Below are 19,646 nucleotides of genomic sequence, written 5' to 3' on the forward strand. Positions count from 1 at the left end.
GCTATTTGTCTATAAAGAAATAATTTTCATTTTGAGTAAGTTGTGAAAGTATAGTCATCAAATTTGTGCTTAAACAGAGAAACTAAATTACCCAAACAACTTTAACTGGTGATTTGCGTTATCAAGATTCCCCATACTCAATTGGTATATAAGTTACCTATGTACACACTCAGAATTTATTGTCGTTTTCCGTATTTTTTTTACTGAAATCTCAACAGCTGAAAGTTCCGTAAAATTTTGACCTTCATTTAAAAGCCTATTTTGCTCAAACTTAATTTCAAACCACATTTAATCTTGTTTAAGTGTTCAAATCTTGTAATTGTAGTGCAGATTTCGGTTGAAAGTAGCTTTAAAACAATTAAATTGAATTGTCTTAATTTTACCGAACAGTTTAGCTGCTGAGATTTCGGTAAAAATTACTGAAGTCGGCAATATTTTCTAAGTGTGTAGATTTACATGTATCATGATTTACATGATACATGTAATACAGTGACTGAACCTGATTTTCCGGATTGCGTACTTTTTAATCAGGCATTGTTGAATTATCAAAAAAAAAACGAGTCTTTTGCATCTAAGCGAAGCTTACTGCCCACAAAAATAATTTTTATGGCTCGTTTTAATTTGTCTAAAATGATTGGAAAACGATATCTATCAACAATCAACGAAAATCTGTTTTTTCCTTAGGTTTCTGAGAAATTTAAATGTAAAGCTATTTGTTCTATTTCATAATGAAACAAATTGGGATTTTAAACAAAATCTGCGTTTTTTTAAAGTCCAACTTTTTGATGATATAGAAAAATGTTTTGACTCGTAAATTTTACTTTTCCTAATTATGTATCTATTACTTAAGGTTCTACAAAGGGTAATTAAATTTGTATTCGTCTTCTTTTTGAAATATTCTTCAATCGTCATCATTGGTTTACACATACATTCTCATATTATTAATACAAAAATTTAACACTTTCATGATTTTAGGACGAAAACTTCCTGGGTAAAATATCACTGTATTTACTTACTTGTGTTCTTCGAAGCTTAGTATAATAACACACAATCGAATACACAAAATCCAAAACAACTGCTACTCAAAACTCTTGGTGAACAAAATTGAACACCAAGAAAACCACTTCAACTTTACGGCACTCGTAAAAGTATCATTGAAAAAGCGTTGCCAGATGTATTGCCTCTAGCAATGGATTTAAGTTTATTAAAACAAGCAATTCCGGAGTGATTTGAGATTTGGGCGTAATTGCTTTTGTAAACAATCAGGTCAATTACTGATTTCTCTTGAATAAAAGCTCAATCTCACAAACAAACTATACCAAATGATAGAGGAATTATTCCTCTACCTCATAGTGTTATTGCTTTTCGAGATTGAGCTTTATTCGCGAGAAATCGGTGATTGACGTGTTTGTTTACAAATGCAATTACGCCCAAATCTCAAATCACTCCGGAATTGTGAAGTTTGACTCATTAATATAGATGAGTGGATGTATTTAATGGTGAATAAATATCAGAAACTGAGTAAATAAAACAAAAACGACCATTCTAGGCATTTTACCGGTCCAATTTAAAAATCCACAGAAGATTGAATTCAACACTAACAGGGTTGATGGCAGCAGTGCACGTAGCCTGGTATTCGCTTTCCCGCTCAGGGGTGTAAACAAACTTGCATACAGCGAAGTCTGGCATAACCATTTCAGTTAAAGTTTAGCAGGGATTATAAACAATTTTTAACAATTTTAGGTAAGGTCAATTTATGGTTCGCGTTTATGCGGGTACCTAAAAGTAAAGATGGACGAATTATATATTATATTTGAGAGTATTGCAATCGAACCGAAATTCAATCACCTTTATGTTTCGTGTGCCTCTCAAATTCAACTAGTATTTTTTGGAATCAAAAACAATATTCTAACTCTATTGATTAATTGATATTAGTTGGTTAATTAATGGCACCAAGAAATGTGCAAAATATTGCGAGGCAATCAATTATTATTTTGCACGTAAATCGAATCAAAAATAAAAGTCATGTGAAATGCTGGCTTCTAGCAAGGGTTACAAGATAATTTAGGTACAAATCCCTGCTGCCGAATTGTATTTTGTTTTCTCTGCCTATCTCTCCCTCGGAGTATTTCTAGTTTCAACCTAGTAAATATCATGGTCGTCGTGTGAGAATGAAGAAACAGATCCTATCATTATCACCAAGCCTACCTATCATGAGTTTTTGAGATTATTTCTCATATATTAAAAAAAATCTAACAAATTTACATTCATATAGACATTTAGATGTATCAAACAGTTATGCAAAGTTTCATGCAAATCGGAGATGGTCGAGTCAAAAATTCATTCTTTTTTGTTATTTGGCCTGCTTTTTTCAAATAATTTCAACTAAAAACTTTCTGGGAAGTAAAAAGGGTAGTCTTTTCGTACTTTGCTTAAAATTAGTATTGTCCTGATGTCGTATTAGAACTATACATTATCAGTACAAAACAAATAGCTTTTTCATTGGTTGCTGATGAAAATTTGATCCAAAATGCTTTATTTCAGGATTAATGCATGGTCCCAATGTTAGGGACACTTAGGCTGACATTTGGGACATCAATTATATTGTCATATTTTTCTGTTAAGTTGTTGCTATTATTTTTGCCCTGCATAAAAAAAATATTATTTAAATTCGCGAAGTTGGCAATGGCCTAATAAATCCAAATACAATCGAAATTCGCTCGTTGGACTATCTTTAAGTGGGTTACGTTTTAGTTGGACTGTAGCCTATAGTCGCTATATTTATAATCTGGCGGATAGAATTTCGATCTATCAAAAGCGGGACCTATTCAATATATTGTAGACCAACAATTGAAAAGGTACTGTCAACTTTCAACGCAAATTAACAGCATCATCGGATAGGGAAAACTTTCCCCAACCTGATGATGGTGTTGGTCTGCGTGGGCGAGCCTTGAGTCACGGAAAAAGGGTTTCCGAAGTTTTGATCGCAAAAAAACGATGTGTTCTTTTCTGTTGTTGGTCGCAGGGCTGGTAGCAGGTCACTTTTTAGTGACTTGGTCACTATTTTCAAGTCAGTCACTAAAAAGTCACTTTTTTCATCAAAAAGTCACTAAAGTCACTATTCCTTAAAATTTAGTCACTAAAGTCACTTTTTAGACCAATGTTGAGAGTAAATAATTTGAGTTTAAAAACTCAGAGTAAAGTCTGACAAGAAGAGTTGCGAACATAAGGAAACGTTTACTGTTCACGAAATCTAATATTTTATTTATTTTTATCTTGAAATTGTCATAGACCTATCATAAATTTTCAGAGATTTCTAAAAAAGCTTTAGACCCAATATTCTGGCTGTTTTACATGAAGATCTTGAAAGTTATCCAAGCCTACACTGCAACTAAAAGTTACGTAAAATTCAAATGAATAGGCACGTTTATATTTTCCATCATACTTTTCAGCATGCTTTGCATTCACAGTTGTACACACCAACTGCTCATTTGTTTCACTCAGCTATTGAAAATTGATTTTCTTTAAAGTAATTGATAGATAAGGATCATAGCTTACAAGATATGCAAAGAGTAGGTAAATCTTAACATTTGAATCAACAGCAAAGAATTACACATAAAGTCCGAGATGTGCAGCGAGCATTTCTCACTTGATTTTTACAACGCAAAAACAAATACAGTTTATTACTTGAATTAAAATCTACTTTTTCTTACTTAAATTAGTTAACAAGTTATTAGCAAATGAGCAGCTCGTGACGAAAACTGTGGATGGCAAGCATGCTTTTCAGGTGAATATTACGTATTTTGGGGGAGAGATTACGTTTGAGTAATTCACATAGAAATCAATTGATTTTCACGAAAATTTTATCGGACTTTCCGATAATCTTCAAATTGGCATAACTCAAAAGCGAAGTAGATGTTACTGGATTTTGTAGTAATGATAAAGTGAATTGGTGACAGACTATAGATATATATTTCGATTTATTTGAGTCATTAAATGATTGCATTCTAGAAAAATTGAAATTCACTCATTTTCTGAAATTTTATTTTTAATTTATAAATGAGTGTTCATGCGCCTTTACCAGCATGATATGTGGACTGGACCAGTGAATCCAATGGAATTCATAGCCATGTCATTGAAGTCCTATCTTGGAGAGGTTACCTGAATTTTCAGGTAAAAATTACCTTTCTCGTTGGTTCAATGTATAACAAGCTCTCAACATTTGTTCAAAGGCCAGAAATTTGAATAATCTTTGACCCCCGGTAGCTTTAGTATCCGTGATGTTTGTTTTAGTTGGTGTGTATATATGTACATTTAATTCTAAACTGCAGTTCTTCATGTTGCTAAATGCATCGCTTCATATATATCCTATATCAAGAACAACAAGTTTTTTGTAACCAAGCTTTCTTATGCCCTTTTCTCGCCTCCCATATGACACCAACGCAAACCATCAACATCGCCGGATAGGGTAAAGTTTCCTCTTTCCGATGATGTTGTGTTTGTGTGGGCGACCCTCGGTTGGCGAGAAGAGGGTATACAAAGCTTGAATGCCCTTTTCACATGTGGCTCTTGATATCTTCAAAAAATGCTATCTAAAATCGGTACTTTGAACATTTTTCTCTGTGTCTCTATTTAGCGATCCAATAACAAATTCATGATCTGCAGAGTGAGGAAATGGAGGTTAGAATTGGAACGTGCTCTTGCTTATTCAATTCATATGTATGTTTCGATAACAAATTTATGTGATCCTTAAATCATTTATTTTTTTTTATTTTTAAAAAGCATGAAAAATACCGGAATAACGGATGATTGGAACCATATCTTTCCGATCAATAAATGTCACTATTGGTCACTTTATTTTTGTTTAAAAGTCACTATTTGGTCACTATTTTCGTAATTTTAGTCACTAAAGTCACTACTATTACATCACATACCCACTACCAGCCCTGTCTGGTCGTGACATGATCGATTTGTTCTGCTATTTGACAGTTTAATTGGTTTTCGAGATTCTATGCGCCAGACTATAAATGATGTAGCCTAAATAGCCTAAATTTATAAAGAGGCGACATGTCAAAATTGGAACAATCGATTGTCTGTCAAAGTCATAGGAAAAGTCATTCCAATCGAGCAGAAGACCTGTCAAATGGATAAGATGGTCGTCTCTTTATTGGCGTCTTGCAGTGAAACTTTTCCAAGCTTTCGCCACCTACATTTCGAAGTGAGAACTACTATAAGGAGGATAGTTTCCATATTTTCCAAGTAAAACAGACGCTTTTTGGGGCAAAACGATTAATAAAGAAAAACTAAAAATTTCCCGTGGAAACTTTTGCCTGAATCGTGAAAGAAGACGTGTTTGAAAACTTTTTGTTATTATTTCGGTACGGATCGGAGATGTTTTCATGGCAAATTATGCATAACAAGTTTGCACCCACAGGGAGAGGTTACTTCCTGCGCAGCTGCATTTTTCGGAAAATAGTGAATATGTGCGATTTTCACTAAGATGAAAGTGGAAATTAAGTGAATTTACTTAGGAAAGCTTGTATCATGCTGGTGGTAATAGAGAATTGGTTGTATAGGACGCCAATATTCAATAAATGTTCATTTTGGCCTGTTTTAAGCAAACATCTTGATACTCACAATTTTCGACGGAAAACGCTCCGGACCTTGATTTACTCAACACGCACCATACTATAAAATGGTGCTAGATGGTCTTCAAAGTGATAACAAGATGACAAATCATCTTTATTTTGAGTAATTGAGCAATTTACTACTGTTTACATCATATTTAGGATGCAGCATTGATGGAGCCGTGAAGTGAAATGAATATATCTTATGAAAGTTCACCTGGAAAAGTCAAAGATGCACATCAGTCTGATCGTAAAACGTTTTCTTCTTCAATTCGAATGTTATTTTGGAAGGATTTTACGCAGGCTTGATGAAAATTATGATTTAATGCTAATTTTCACGAACTTTATATGCAGCCTGTCAACATTATCATCATCAGCTTTTGCGGCAATCTTCCAATAAATTCAGTCTCTTTAATGTAGCCCACCTAAATCGAAGTCCAACGTCATTTCTGACAGCGCTGATGCCTTTTCGAGGATGGACAATATGGATAATTGTTAAACTTTTGATGATAATAAACATGGTGTTTCCTCAACCAATTTTCAGCTTTGACAGCTCATCTCAACCTTTCACTAAGTGGGCTATGGGTTTAGCCCAACAGGCGAACGATATGATAAACTATGAGCATGTGCCTTATTTGTATAATAAATCTCATGCTCATCCTTGGTCCTGTATATTTCTTGTATAGTGTTTGTATAGTGCTCATTATTATTATACAAAAAATGCTCATGCTTGTAGTTTGTTATACAAGTGTATGCACGTCATATGTTCAAACTACGGAGTTGTATCATTTTATAACGCTATCTTGAATAACACTCTTGTAACATGTTTCAACTCTGTAGTCTGAACCAAGGCATAAAATGCAGAAAGAACACTTGAACATCCACTGATCGTGCTGATTTCTTGCTCAATGTTTTATGTACATCTAGTTTCATTTTTACTTCCGTTCGGTCAATTTTTAACTGTTAGATCACTCGGTAATAGCTTGCATTCAATACAACCGATCATTTACCCACCCAATATTGTACACAGATCACAATCAAGAGATCGTGGTGGTGGTACCGGAAGCGGAGGCAGCTCTGGTAGTGGCAAAACGCGTACATCCAAGAAACGCTCCCTGCAACAACAACAGCAGCCGCAGCGTTCATCGCCATCGATCACCACTGGCTCATCAACCACTTCCTCTTCCTCTGCCGCCAACAATGCAATGTATGCTAACGAACCCACCGCCACCTCCACCACCACCAGTCGTAGTTCGACGCCTAGCAATAACCACAACAGTAGCCACCCGAACGCTAGTAACAATAACCAGCTTAATCTGATTCTTAACAGTAGTGCCAGTAACTCTAGTCATACTAACACGGCCAATGGTAATAGTAGTAACAGTTTGCCACCATCTTCGGTCGGAACTACCATCATCGGATCACCGATTCTACCCCATGCAGAAAAGATATCCCAAATCAATTCCTCTGCTTCATCCTTGGCAAGCGCTGCAAATGCAAACGCATCCAATTCTTCGTCTATTTTGACTCCCACTATTACTTCCGCTGCTTCCGGTACACATGTAATTGAAACGGTCGGAATGATCTCTACCTCCAACTTCCAAAGCAACCATCCCACCAATACCGCTGGTCAATCACACCATTTGACATCTGGTGGCAGTAACGTTAACAGCAGCCACTCCGGCAGCAACAATAGTAGTAGCTTAACTGCCGGCACCAGCACCGAACACGGTCACGGCAATCCCAGTAGCAATAACACCAGTAGTAACAGTAACAGTAATAATGCTGTGGTGGTCACGCATAATAGCAAGAAGCTAAGGTCTTCGCAACCTTCTGCTGAAATACCCTCGCCATCTTCTTCCAGAACACCGGACAATAGTTTCAGTTCTTCATTCAGTTCCGGCGGAGGACTTAAGTTCTCCTACGAAGCACAACCCGGTACCAACCCTGCAGCTGTTGGCGCAACGTCAACCATTATTACACCTCTACCGACGGTGAAAGAATCTCCTCCCAGTTCTCCCGGTTCAGATCCCGGAACGGTTCGTAGCAATAAACGTAACCGAAAGCTATCGACGAACTCAAACACCGCTCTTGGAGCTCCCGAGCCCAAGGAAAGTAAATTGTTTCAAAATGGCGTAGTCCATGCTACTCATATGTTGGGCAATCAACTGAATCCCAACAGCAGTGTTGCGCAGAAAATGTCCGATCAGTTGACCATGGAACTCGAAACACATGCATTTGTGGAAGCGCCACAAATAGTAGGACCTCCTTTCCCGGGTAAAAATCAAACGGTGAGTTCCACTCCTTTCAGACGACCTTCATAATCAGTGATTCTAAGGTACTGTTTTTCTGTTCCGCTAGGCAAGAAGCAATACCAGTGCACCAGTACCAAGTGGACCTTCGCTAAGCTCGATGCTTGCAGGGGGAGGCACAGCTACCGCAAACGGTAATACGCCTCAGAGCCTAGAACAGCTGCTGGAACGGCAATGGGAACAAGGATCTCAATTCCTAATGGAACAAGCTCAACACTTTGACAGTAAGTATTCTTACCTTTTTTTTCCAACACAAATTTATGGATTAAAATCAATGTTATTCCCCCTAGTTGCGTCATTGCTATCCTGCTTGCATCAACTGCGGAGTGAAAACATACGGTTAGAGGATCATGTGAACAACCTGGTTGCAAGGCGGGACCACCTACTAGCTGTGAATGCCCGATTAGCTATCCCACTGAATCCCACCGCGATAGGCGGTGTGGGTCTCGGTGGCGGAAGTGGCACGGGTGGTGGTGGAGGTCCCGGTGGAGCAGGAGGACCCGGCGCTTCCGGTGGAAGTGGACCTGGTTCCATTGGATCTCAAGGTTTTTATAGTGCCAATCTAAAGCAATTGAAAACTGTTTAAATAGCGACTGCATTATGCTTAGGTCAATTCAATAACATGCACGGTAACGGACCGCACGAATCTGCTGGAAACTCAACTACCACCACCATTTCGAGCCGAAGTAGTCGGATTCAGCAACATCAAACTCAACAACAGCAATCACAGCCACATTTTGGCAGCAGCAGCAGCACCGGCAACCTAATACCACTGGAAAATGGTATCGATTTTCGGCATTCGAATTCGTCCCATCAAAATACCTCAAGTTCATCAATCAGGTAGGAGAATTTTCAAATTCCATCTCTTCTAAATTATGGTTTTTTTCTTTCTTAATATCTTCTTCTAATTAGAAAAATTTCGATTTAATTTATCTGTAAACTTGATTCGCCTTTTCTTTATTTATTTTCAACTTTGACCACACAAACCACAATCTGCCAGTGAGAAACCAAACACAATCTACGTGAACCTCTGAGAGTCGTCCTTCCTCCATTCTGTTCCGTGTGCCGTAATTCGTGTTCGGTTCCCACTATTTGGCCAAGCCATATGCCACAATGCAACTACTTCGCGTCATGCATAACGAAATGATACACACACATACACACAAACACAATAGGCAATGTTTCGCCTTTTTCGTATGCTCTTCAAATAACTAGTTATTCGTCTATGAACGTTCTAAATGTTTTGCGTTTGTACGCAATTGTATGAAAGTGACAAAAGTAGGGAAATTAATTTTGAATAAACCATTTAATACATTTTTGGAATCTTTTTTTTTGTGCGACAGCTGTAATTAGACCTTTGAACAACTTTTATAGTCTGTAAATTGATTTAGTTGTCCTGCCTTTTTAGGTTAAGATATTTTTCGTTTGCGTAATAATTTATACTTGTTTTACAAGGAAAGATATCAGTCTAGTTGGAAGATCGACCAGAAATATTTAATTTAATTATTTTAGTAAATAAAGTAATTGGATTCGACAATAGTGAACTTTTGTTTTATTTATGTTCGACATACCTATTTTCTCGATTTGGTTTTGTGTTGGTGTTGTTTGTAGACGAGCGAGACTTAACGAATTATAGTTCCATTCCGTGGGCAAGAACTAGAGATACCTGCAAATCATAACAATTTTTTCACGCTTAAAAATATCTGAGTTTAAAAAAAATGTCTGGAACTTGATAAAAAACTTGAGATTTCTACTTGAATAATTTCCGAAACTTAGAAGGTAAAAACCTGACACTCCAAAAGATTTCCATAATGTGGTAATTTTTTTAATTCAGGTTTTTGTTTTTGTTTTTTTCGTTGCTTATGTTCTTTTTCATTCTGTTTGTGTGTTTTAAAATATTAGAAATTCTTTCAAATTATATTCTTGAACTGACATTATGTGTGTTATGTGACTGTATTTAGAGTTTTGTTGAAATGATCGTATTCCGTTGCGTATTGCAACATAATTTTGATGTCTATCCTTTCCTATCCCCTATTCCTACATTCGAAAAACGGATTAACCATAAAAACATAATATTTATGGGACCTTAGGGAGGCCGAGTGTGCCACCTTAAATAATGTGTAAGTAATGGCATTTTCTGTACTACCTCACCCATGATACACTTTGTTCAAAGAAGCATTGCAAGAACGTTTCATCCCAAATTCATAAACTATATATCATATGGTTTTGCAGAGGTGTACCCGTGCAGTCGTTTACCATAAAGCTGTGAGGCATTACGTCATTTGGTATAATAGTTATTTGTCATCCTGGCCATTTGGCATAATAGTCGGTTGACATAATGCTGGGGAAAATTGTTATTTTAATATTGCACAAACATAATAGTAAAGACTGGACTCTGAAAAAATGATCACCAAAAATTCATTTTAAATCGGATACTTCTCAAATTTTCAGGGATTAAATAACTATATATTAGCTATGTTTTGGCATAATTTATTTATTGAATTACCTCCCCCAAGCTGAATGCTCGTACATTTCTCTTAACACTGCTCATGAGATCTTGGGCGAGGCTTTGCCCATCTTGCTTACACAATTTCTCCCAGTTTTTCTTCAAAGCTTCATCATCTTCAACTTCTTCTTCATTATCGCCCAAAACTTTTCGATCGGACGAAGTTCTGGTGTATTTGGCGGGATCGGGACCACATTAACGCCCTTCGCTTCGTACCAATCCATTACAGGCTTGGCGTAATGGCACGAAGCGAGATCCGGCCAGAACAGCGTGGGACCACGGTGAGAGCGGAGGAAGGGCAGTTAACGCTTCTGCAAGCATTCCTCTCGATAAATCTGCCCGTTTATGGTGCCGGTTGTAACGAACGGCTTGCTGTATCGTCCGCACTAGCAGATCGCCTGCCACAACAGGTACTTCTTCGCGAATTTGTCCATCTTTCTCTTCCGGAACTTTTCCGGAACCTCCATGCGGGACTTACATACAAAAAAAAACTCGAGGCCGGGGATTTGTTTGGTGTCCGCCTTGATGTATGTCTCGTCGTCCATGACGAGACAGCCTGGCTTGACCAGCCACTCACGGTACAGCTTCCGCGCACGCAATTTGGCCACCGTGTTTTGCTTGTCAGTCCGATTTGGCGCCTTCCTGACCTTAAAAACACGTAGCCCAGTCCGCTTCATAGTCTGCTGGACGAACCACTTCGACGAATTGACCTTTTTGGCCACGTCTCGGGTGGAAAGGTTTGGTTATTCTTAAAGTACTGCCTTATCTTCCGCGCCTTCTCTGGGTATTCCGTTTTCGGTTTTCGGCCGCTTCCAGCGCGCCGCTCGATGGTCTTCGTCTCCTGGAACATCTTCACAACGCGGGACACGGTGATTCCAAGTGGATTCCAAGCCTTTTGCCGATCCATCTGTGCGACTGACCAGGATTATCGATCACCGCGCCCAAGATTGGCTGGCGTAGCTCCTCTTGTTTCGAATGCATCTTGAAAACTACTTGACAGATCGCGATAAAATTTTGCACTCATATACATAACACTCTAAACTAGTATTACCCAAAATTTCATTAATTTTTACCCACGCGATAAAAAGTTACACCCAAAACAAAGTGTCGCATTTTTTCCGAGTCCAGTCTTTACATTTTACCTCTATTTGATTTCTCGTAAAATATAAACATAGGAGAAATAAACCTGGATCAACAATAGAAAAGGGCCCATCAGCATTTGTAAACAAACCGTTCCAAAGCCCTTTACTCACAAAGCGAAGGCCACCCACGAAAACCAATATCATCATCGGATAGGGGAAACTTCTACCTACACGATGATGGTGTTGGTTTGTGTGGGCGGCCTTCGATTTGTGAGGAATGGGCTTTAGAACGGTTTGTTTACAAATGCTGATGGGCCCTTTTCTATTGTTGATCCAGAAACCTCTTTTCCAAAGTTGACGAAATAAATAAATAAAAAAAATAAATAAATTAAAACAAATATTCAGTTGTTGGCTACAAACATGATTTATAAAACCAGGAAATTTTCGAACTGTTGCCAGGAAAACCGTGAAAAAATCCTGGAATTTTAAAATAATAATTCAGTGCCATCCTGTTAATTTATAGGATTTGATGCAATAAAACCACTGAGCGCATGGGTTACGTAAAATATTAGAAAAGATTCTTAAAAAGCGGACTGACAAAATCGGGTCATTACTGTAAAAACAACTCTATTATAAATCAGCATTGTACGGTAAGTGTACCAATGTTTGGTCCAAGATGATCCCTTATGGGCCCCATCTTAAATTTTAATTTTATTCATTCTTCACCAAATTTAAATTCATGCAAGGTTAGAACACAAATTTTGCATATATCTACGCAGTTAAAACAATAAACATTCATTCCAAATTTGAGTTAGATACCAAACTGGAGCACTAGTTACATAACTGGCACACTTACCCTAGTTGAAATTAAATTTCGTCAAAAGTTGTTTACGATTTATTCAAAATTTCATCTCAAATCTTTGTTTTTTTAAACTGCAACTGCAGTGCTATGGGGCAAAAGGGCCATGCGTCTTAAATGAAGTGATTCATATTAATGCTTGTTTATAAACATGTACAATGAAGCAATTTCTTTGACATTTTTGTATAGTTTAACTCATAAATGTAGCGATGGCACACTTGCCCCGTGTGAGGTTCATTTTAAGGCTGTGAACCATTTGTCGAGTTAAATTTAACTGGTGGTTAAAAGTAACATTTCAAAAGTTATTCTCTTTGTTCGAAAATTCCAGTACTGTCGATCGATCGGTTTTCGAGGAGAACTCAACCACGATTGTCAAAATTTAACTTCTTGTTTGTCAGAAATAACCACGCTCGGATAGCAGAGTTAATCGATAACTTTTCATCTGTCAAATTTTAACCAAAAGTAAAAATAATCCACCAAATGGTTCATAGCCTAAGAAGGTTATGTCGGAAAAAATAGTTGGGTATTTGAAATCCTTATTTTATGATGTCCAATTATTATAAATAATTTCTATTTTCGACACATAAGCACAAAATGATTTTTTGCTATTTTTGTAAGACGTCATTTTGGACAGAAATTTCTACAATGCTGCATAGGAACACCACTCATAGTTTCAAGGGTGAGCTAGTATTGAAAATATATTTATTTTCAAAATTATTGGGGTGGCACTCTTACCCTACCTGACCCTATTTGTATTTCATTATTAAAACTTTATTTACCATATTATAGGGGAAATGGATGTAATATTGGCCTAAATGCCCCTAATTTGGGCCCGCCATACATAAATTCAGCAATAGACTAAATTTTCAATAGCCACCAAAATATCCATTAGTACCGTCCCAATGACGCGTTCATCTAGATAAAATGGATAAATAGCAGATTTTTAGCGATGGGCCCAATCTTAGATCCATAGACCAACATTAGAGCCATTTCCCCTACTATGTGTTTTCAAAAACTAAAAAAAATTGTTTCACTGGAGAACGCTTCAGTTTCAAATATATTTTTCCTACGCATCATGTCAATCGGCGGTATGACAATTAGGGGCTGTTCATTAACTACGTAGACAGTTTTTTTTTATTATTGACCCCCCTCCCACTGCGTAGACAATTGTCCATACAATTTTTTTTTTAAATTTATATGGGCTGTGGATAATTTCCAACTCTCCCCCCTTAACACCTTCTGTTTTGATACAGGGAGTTCCCCGGAGACTGTGATAGAACGATTGTAATGAAGAGGTGTATTCTCTCACTGCAATAATTCTTAACTCATTTGACAGCCAGAAGGGCTTTCGTGCAGTAGAACCGTTAACGAAATTGGCTAGTCTTATTCAAATATAACAACTTCTTCATCCTTTAAGTAACTGATTATCGATAGCTGGGTAAACAGCAAAGTCTTCAAAACTAAATTAAAATTCAGAATTCAGAGTTCTCTGATCAATACACAAAATCCTACTCAAATCACATCCAATAGACATAATCGTTAATCGCGTTCGGTTTTCGAGGCCGCATGGAACGTCTTGGTTGCATGTTCGTTAGATCCACCCTGCGTTTACGTTTCGATTGGATTTTCTCATTGGAAACCTACATCGTCCGAATTTCAGACCCGTTTTCCACCATCGTCGCACTTCGTTCGATAGGTTTCTCTGCCATTTGGTCAGACCTTTTTAATGATACCAAGACGTTGGGAGCTGTCGACAGAATATAACCCTGAGTGACCTTCAGCTGCGTTTGGTAGTGACCACGCTTCCAATCTGAATCTGAGTTGTATCCGTCCGCCTCGTCGTCCGAGTCTCGCGTTGTCATCCTATCCATCAAATCGTTCAAGTTGTCGTTGTCCTCTGCACTGGGTCTTTCCTGGGGATCCTCCTCAATCCAATTCACCTGACGGTTCCACAACAAATTTTTGAGCTTGAAACATTTGCGCCTAATATGACCTAGCATGTCGCAGAAATCGCAGATCATGTTCGCGTACTTCGATTTGTTTTTCGGCTGATTCCTCCTAAACACGCTTTTGTCTGTAGAACCAGCACTGGCTGTACCATGGAACTTTGGCCTGAAATCCAACCCTTAACTGATGCTTTGTTAAGTTTTCTCGCATATTGATAAGTTCTCGCCAGTTTATCCAGTTTTGTAGCAGGCCTCAGCTAATAATTAAGAGTTTGCAAAGAACCAACCTGACCAGCGTCGCCGTCCCTGTTCGGAGATTCCGCATTGTTCGATGTCATTTCCCAGGTTGCTACAACTTTTTCGACTGTTTCCAAACCCGAGCAGGAACGAATATCTCCATACCTTAAATTTGTATGGATGAGCCTGACATAAGAGGTAAAATACCAAAAAATAATACCAAAAAAATGTTCCCACAATACCATTCCAATACCAAATTATGATAATGCAATACCAAAACAATACCACCCCGGTATTCTTTTGGTATCCAAATATCAATGTATTTTCCATGTAATTTTTTGGTATTATTCTTTGGTATTTTACCTCTTATGTCATGCTGGTCAATACCAAATTTTGGTATCAGATCAGAATAAGGTATTCATTAGTTATTTTCTCCTGCTCGGGAAGTGGGGTTATCCTCATTCAAGAGACGCTGTTGCAAACGCTTGTCATGCACCCCGGAAATGATGCGATCCCTGATCGCGGAATTCTTAAAATTTCCAAACTTGCAAAACTCCGCAAGAAGTTTTACGGCGAGAGTAAAATCCTCCACTGACCCATTGGGCTGCTGTTCCCTATTGACCACTTTGTCAAGCAGTTTTGGCGTGACTTTCTACCAACGATAACACAAAACTGGACAAACTAATTTCTATTTTTTTATGAAACGCACAAATGTTTGCTACTTTTATCGTGGTTCTAGAAGAAAAAGTCTAAAAAAAATGTTTTATTTCAAAGTTCGAGTGGTAGTAAACGTCATTTTAACTGCTAGAATGAAGTGGTTAATTGTTAAATTTCATAAGACACCTCGGACAACTCAGTGTTAGGAAACAAGAGTTTCAACACAGTAAAAACTGTTGGTCTACTCATAGTAATAAAATACGCTCTGTAATCACTTTCTTTGACCTTGTTCATCGAGAAAGAATAGGTGAAGCGTTCAACCCAATCAGAAAACTGTTCCGCCTCGGTGGTACAACTCAATTGTGAACGCCATACTGGATTGTGCCATGGTACGATTTAACTGCTCTCATCCTTAAGCGGCACATGGTCGCCTCCGATACTACCAGTGAGCACCGTATCAGGTTCCTTTTTTTCTGGGGATCTCCGCTTGGTCGTCAAATGGAACGCCTCAAATTTTTCTTTTAAACGCAATCTTAAACTGTACCTAGCTAGGTCCACAGACTATCAATCTAAATGATCTTTTAAATCCTACGAACTTCTAAACTAAAGTAAAAAGAGAAAACACTCTTAATGCCATGTAAATTAACGGTTATAGTCCTATCTAATCACTTCCAATCGATCACTGTGTGCTTTGTCTCTTTTTTTTATTGGGGGAATAAAAAAAACAAGGTTACCAATGCCTCTAAACGCACAATGGCGTCGGTAGCAAGAAACACGTTTTTTATTTGTCGGAGGGTTTGGAAACTATTTTGCTGTTTTTTTGCAATTCATTATGACCTCCAAACGAAATCGTTACCACGTGTTTGAAGTAAACCGCAACCTCACTTTCGCGGTAGCATTGGTTCACCGTCGATTTTTCACTCGTTTGACTGGCCGAATGCACTAGAAAAAAAAAATTTAACTCGTCGCCACTATTTTATATTATTAAATACCTTCTTGTTTTGATACAGAGAAGTTCCCGGGAGACTGCGATAGAACGGTTGTAATGAAGAGGTGTGATTACGTTGACGAACCAAACTAGAAAGATACCTTGTTTATAACTCTTTCATACAATCGCTTGTCTACTCGCACTGCAATAATAGCATACACGCTATTTCAAAACTACCCAAATTTGGGTAGAATCCACCCAGATCTGTCAAAACTGAACCTACCCAAAAATGGGTAAACTATGTTGGTAGTAACAAGTTGACATATGAACAAAGTCGATCGGATTCATGTCGATTTTGTCCATTTGTCAACTTGTCCCTCCCAACATAGTTTACCCATTTTTGGGTAGGTTCAGTTTTGATCGGTCTGGGTGGATTCTACCCCAGTTTGGGTAGTTTTGAATAGCGTGTAGCTCATTTGACAGCCAGAAGGGCTTTTCGTGCAGTAGCACAGTTAACGAAACAGGCTAGACTAATTCAATTATAACACTTACATATGTATGCAAGGCTTGTGCTACATTACCCCGAATGGCAGCTTCCTCGAATGAGATTTTGCCATCTTTTGACTGCTGCTCGTTCTTTTCACATTCGGAGTAGGGGAATTTAGAGTGATGGCGTTCGAGTAAGTGATATTCGGAGTCGTGTCTAAATCTAAAATGTCTCTAAATTGGACCACGTGGTTTCTGGATAGTAAGTTATTATTCGATATGTCCCACTTCATTCTTGATTACATTCTCCAACCGATGCGATGATGGCGGAATCGAGAGCACGTGAAATTCTATCAAAGTTTTGCATGCCATGGTAAAGGAAGCTTTTAAGAACAGGGTTCAGCAAAGACTCATCTGGTCCATCATTTCACATTTTTAGGGGGCTCAAATGTCATCCAGGATCCACGCAGATGTGGAAATTTAATTCGATGCATTTTTATGAGTATCATTTACATCCACTTTCAAGTAGATCATCAGTTGTGTGTTCGAGATAAGGCGAGATGTGGAAAAAAAAGTACGATTAAAAGGCTGCCCATGTCCTTAATGAGTAACACTAATGTCACTATATTTATAGTCTGGCGGACACAAAATTCCACAAACTGGCAAATTTGATTTGTAAAATTTTCAAATTTACATAACGTTTTCGTCGAGGTTTTCGTATTACGTTATCGTCAAAAAATATCGACAACTTACACTTTTCAACGCATATCTGCAATGCATTTCCCAAATTAAAATTAACGTTCCATCCGTAAAAAATAAACTCTCAAAAAGTATATTGTTTGTCATCTACACATTAGCCGTGTCGATGTTCTTCGTGAAAAACTTAAAAATAGCATTCAGCAACGCATTGATAAATTCACACCGAGATTATCATTGTGTGTGCCACGAAGTGAGGGTTGTTGTGTGTTGTCCGTTGTATAGTGTTGAGTGTTCAGTCTGTACAACCTCTGGTTGACGACGATGTGAATTATCTTTAAAAAGAAAACATGTAGGGGAATTTACGTATTCTCGTCAATCTAAGCAGCGTCCGCACTTCTATTAGCATTTTGTCAGCGTTACCCACATATATCACGTGTCTGTTTGTTAACATTCATCTGCTGCTTGCTTTTCTATCCATTCCAATCGACAGAATTTTTCAAACCGGTTTGAAAGCGATTTTACAACGCTTCAAACTTCTCAGGTGAGTGTGACTATTGTCGGCAGCCTCTTTTTCTTCGGCAACCTTCCCATTAGAACTGCGTGTTAACCAGCTGTTCTATTATCGGCAACTCGAAATCAGCCCCATTTTGTAGTGCGTATACTTCATTTGAAGAAAAATCTGGCATAATAGGATTGCTCGGTCGTACAAATATAATCAGATTGAAGCTGAAAGACTAAAGAATCGTTTGAATACATTCAGGGAAGTGTGTTGATCGGAAAACTAGTGAAATTATCGTTTAAATTTTGGTTGCCGAAAACAGTCAATGGGTGCCGAAGCCAACATTTACCCTACGTCGATATCAAGGGGCTTCTTTTTACCAAAATTTAACGTTCTTCTTTCAATCACCCTTGGGTCCGATTAGAGTTATGACACTCAGCTCCTTCGAGCTGAATAAGATAAAACATTGGCTTCATCTAAACTGGCCTGGGAAACTGGAGACATTAGACTTAGGTAATGGCTCCCAATATCATAACTGTAGCGTGATGCAATTCCACTGAATTCCACGTTCTCTGGAACATGCTCGATCTGTTGAGGTGGAAAAGCTGGTCCGTGCGCGTATTACTTTGCCATCCAATAACAATTCTTCTTCATGTTGCTTAGTGGATGTTCCCCTTAACCCTTTTTGTTTTATCAAGGTGTGAATTACTTTTTGCAAAAAAAAAGTGTGACTCAATTTTGCAAAAGTAGGCTCAGTTTTCAAATCTCAAACCTCGGAAAATTCAATTCACTTTGTGAGTAAATTGCTTTTTGCTAAATTGAGTCAAATTCAACTATATTTTGAGTCGGTCTCATCGTCCGTGTAGGTGAAGCATTTGTAAAAATGTTGTTTTGTGTGAAAAATACGTTTCGAATGCGAAAATATGGGCGTTTATTTTGTACCTATGCTAAATGTCATAAATTTTTTTTAACGAAACGGATTTCCAGTATTTTGGGTAAGGGTGCATTAATAAATGACGTTACGCGGAATTCAAGAAAAAATAGCTATCCTTCCCTTTGTCGTGTTTTTCCTAAATCTTATGCATTGCATTCACCACTCTCAAGGAATAACTGATGAAAATTACTCAAAGGACATCGTGGCATAATAGCTAAGTAGTATAAGAAGATAATTAAAAAATAAAATACTACTGACTTGGCAGAATACGATGAGCTACAACTTCCGGAGCTATCTTCAAAATCGGACATCATCTATATTCTTTTAGAATAACTATCTTGCTTATTTTTCCATTATTATTCCGTTGAATATTTTATTTTGGTTCGGTCATAATTGTGTAAAAATAGTCATGATATATTACTCAAACATATTTCTAGACATCACTCTCCATCGAATCAATCTTGTCCGCCTCCGTCTAACTCATCTAGCCGTCAATCATCGTCCGCATCTAGTGGTGGCCTATCTACGGAGCAGACTACGTCGCATTCCCGCTCCAACCGAGGAATCAGTAGCAGCAGTGCTAATAATCCTTCAAGCAACAGTGTTACGAGTGGAAATAATAATCCCTCATCTTCATCCGTTTATCAGGCGCAGCAGCAAACTATCTATAACACCGCCCACCAGGTAGAGTAAATAACAGTCATCCCTATAAATAATAGGAATGCTTTTCCTAACAACTAATCTATGTGTAAGCTATGTATATGTTTAACCACTCATCAGAAGAAACCCATACGGTCACCTACATCCAAATTCATCCAAATTGATAGGCTATTCATTTTCGACCATGATTCTAACGTTCAACTTACGGTGACCT

The 19,646-nt window shown here is 37.8% G+C and overlaps 1 protein-coding gene across 8 annotated transcripts in view; it reads left to right on the forward strand.

Moving 5' to 3' along the window:
• The window catches only part of Alh (Alhambra), a 60,131-nt gene that overhangs the window by 38,611 nt on the left and 1,874 nt on the right, over positions 1-19,646 (forward strand). For 6 of the 8 annotated variants that reach the window (XM_065235293.1, XM_065235288.1, XM_065235292.1 and 3 more), the window contains 5 exons: positions 6,658-7,918; positions 7,989-8,163; positions 8,230-8,484; positions 8,548-8,779; positions 19,210-19,456. In XM_065235293.1, coding sequence (XP_065091365.1) covers positions 6,658-7,918; positions 7,989-8,163; positions 8,230-8,484; positions 8,548-8,779; positions 19,210-19,456 — 2,170 coding nt within the window. Of the gene's footprint in view, positions 1-6,657; positions 7,919-7,988; positions 8,164-8,229; positions 8,485-8,547; positions 8,780-8,939; positions 9,484-19,209; positions 19,457-19,646 lie in introns of those variants that run through there. The other 2 variants (XM_065235295.1, XM_065235294.1) reach the window with 2 other exon arrangements.

Source organism: Ochlerotatus camptorhynchus, unplaced genomic scaffold (genome assembly GCF_037179485.1).
Source record: "Ochlerotatus camptorhynchus isolate MF236.1 unplaced genomic scaffold, CSIRO-AGI_Acam_v1.1 ptg000471l, whole genome shotgun sequence".
Classification (NCBI taxonomy): Eukaryota; Metazoa; Arthropoda; class Insecta; order Diptera; family Culicidae; genus Ochlerotatus; species Ochlerotatus camptorhynchus.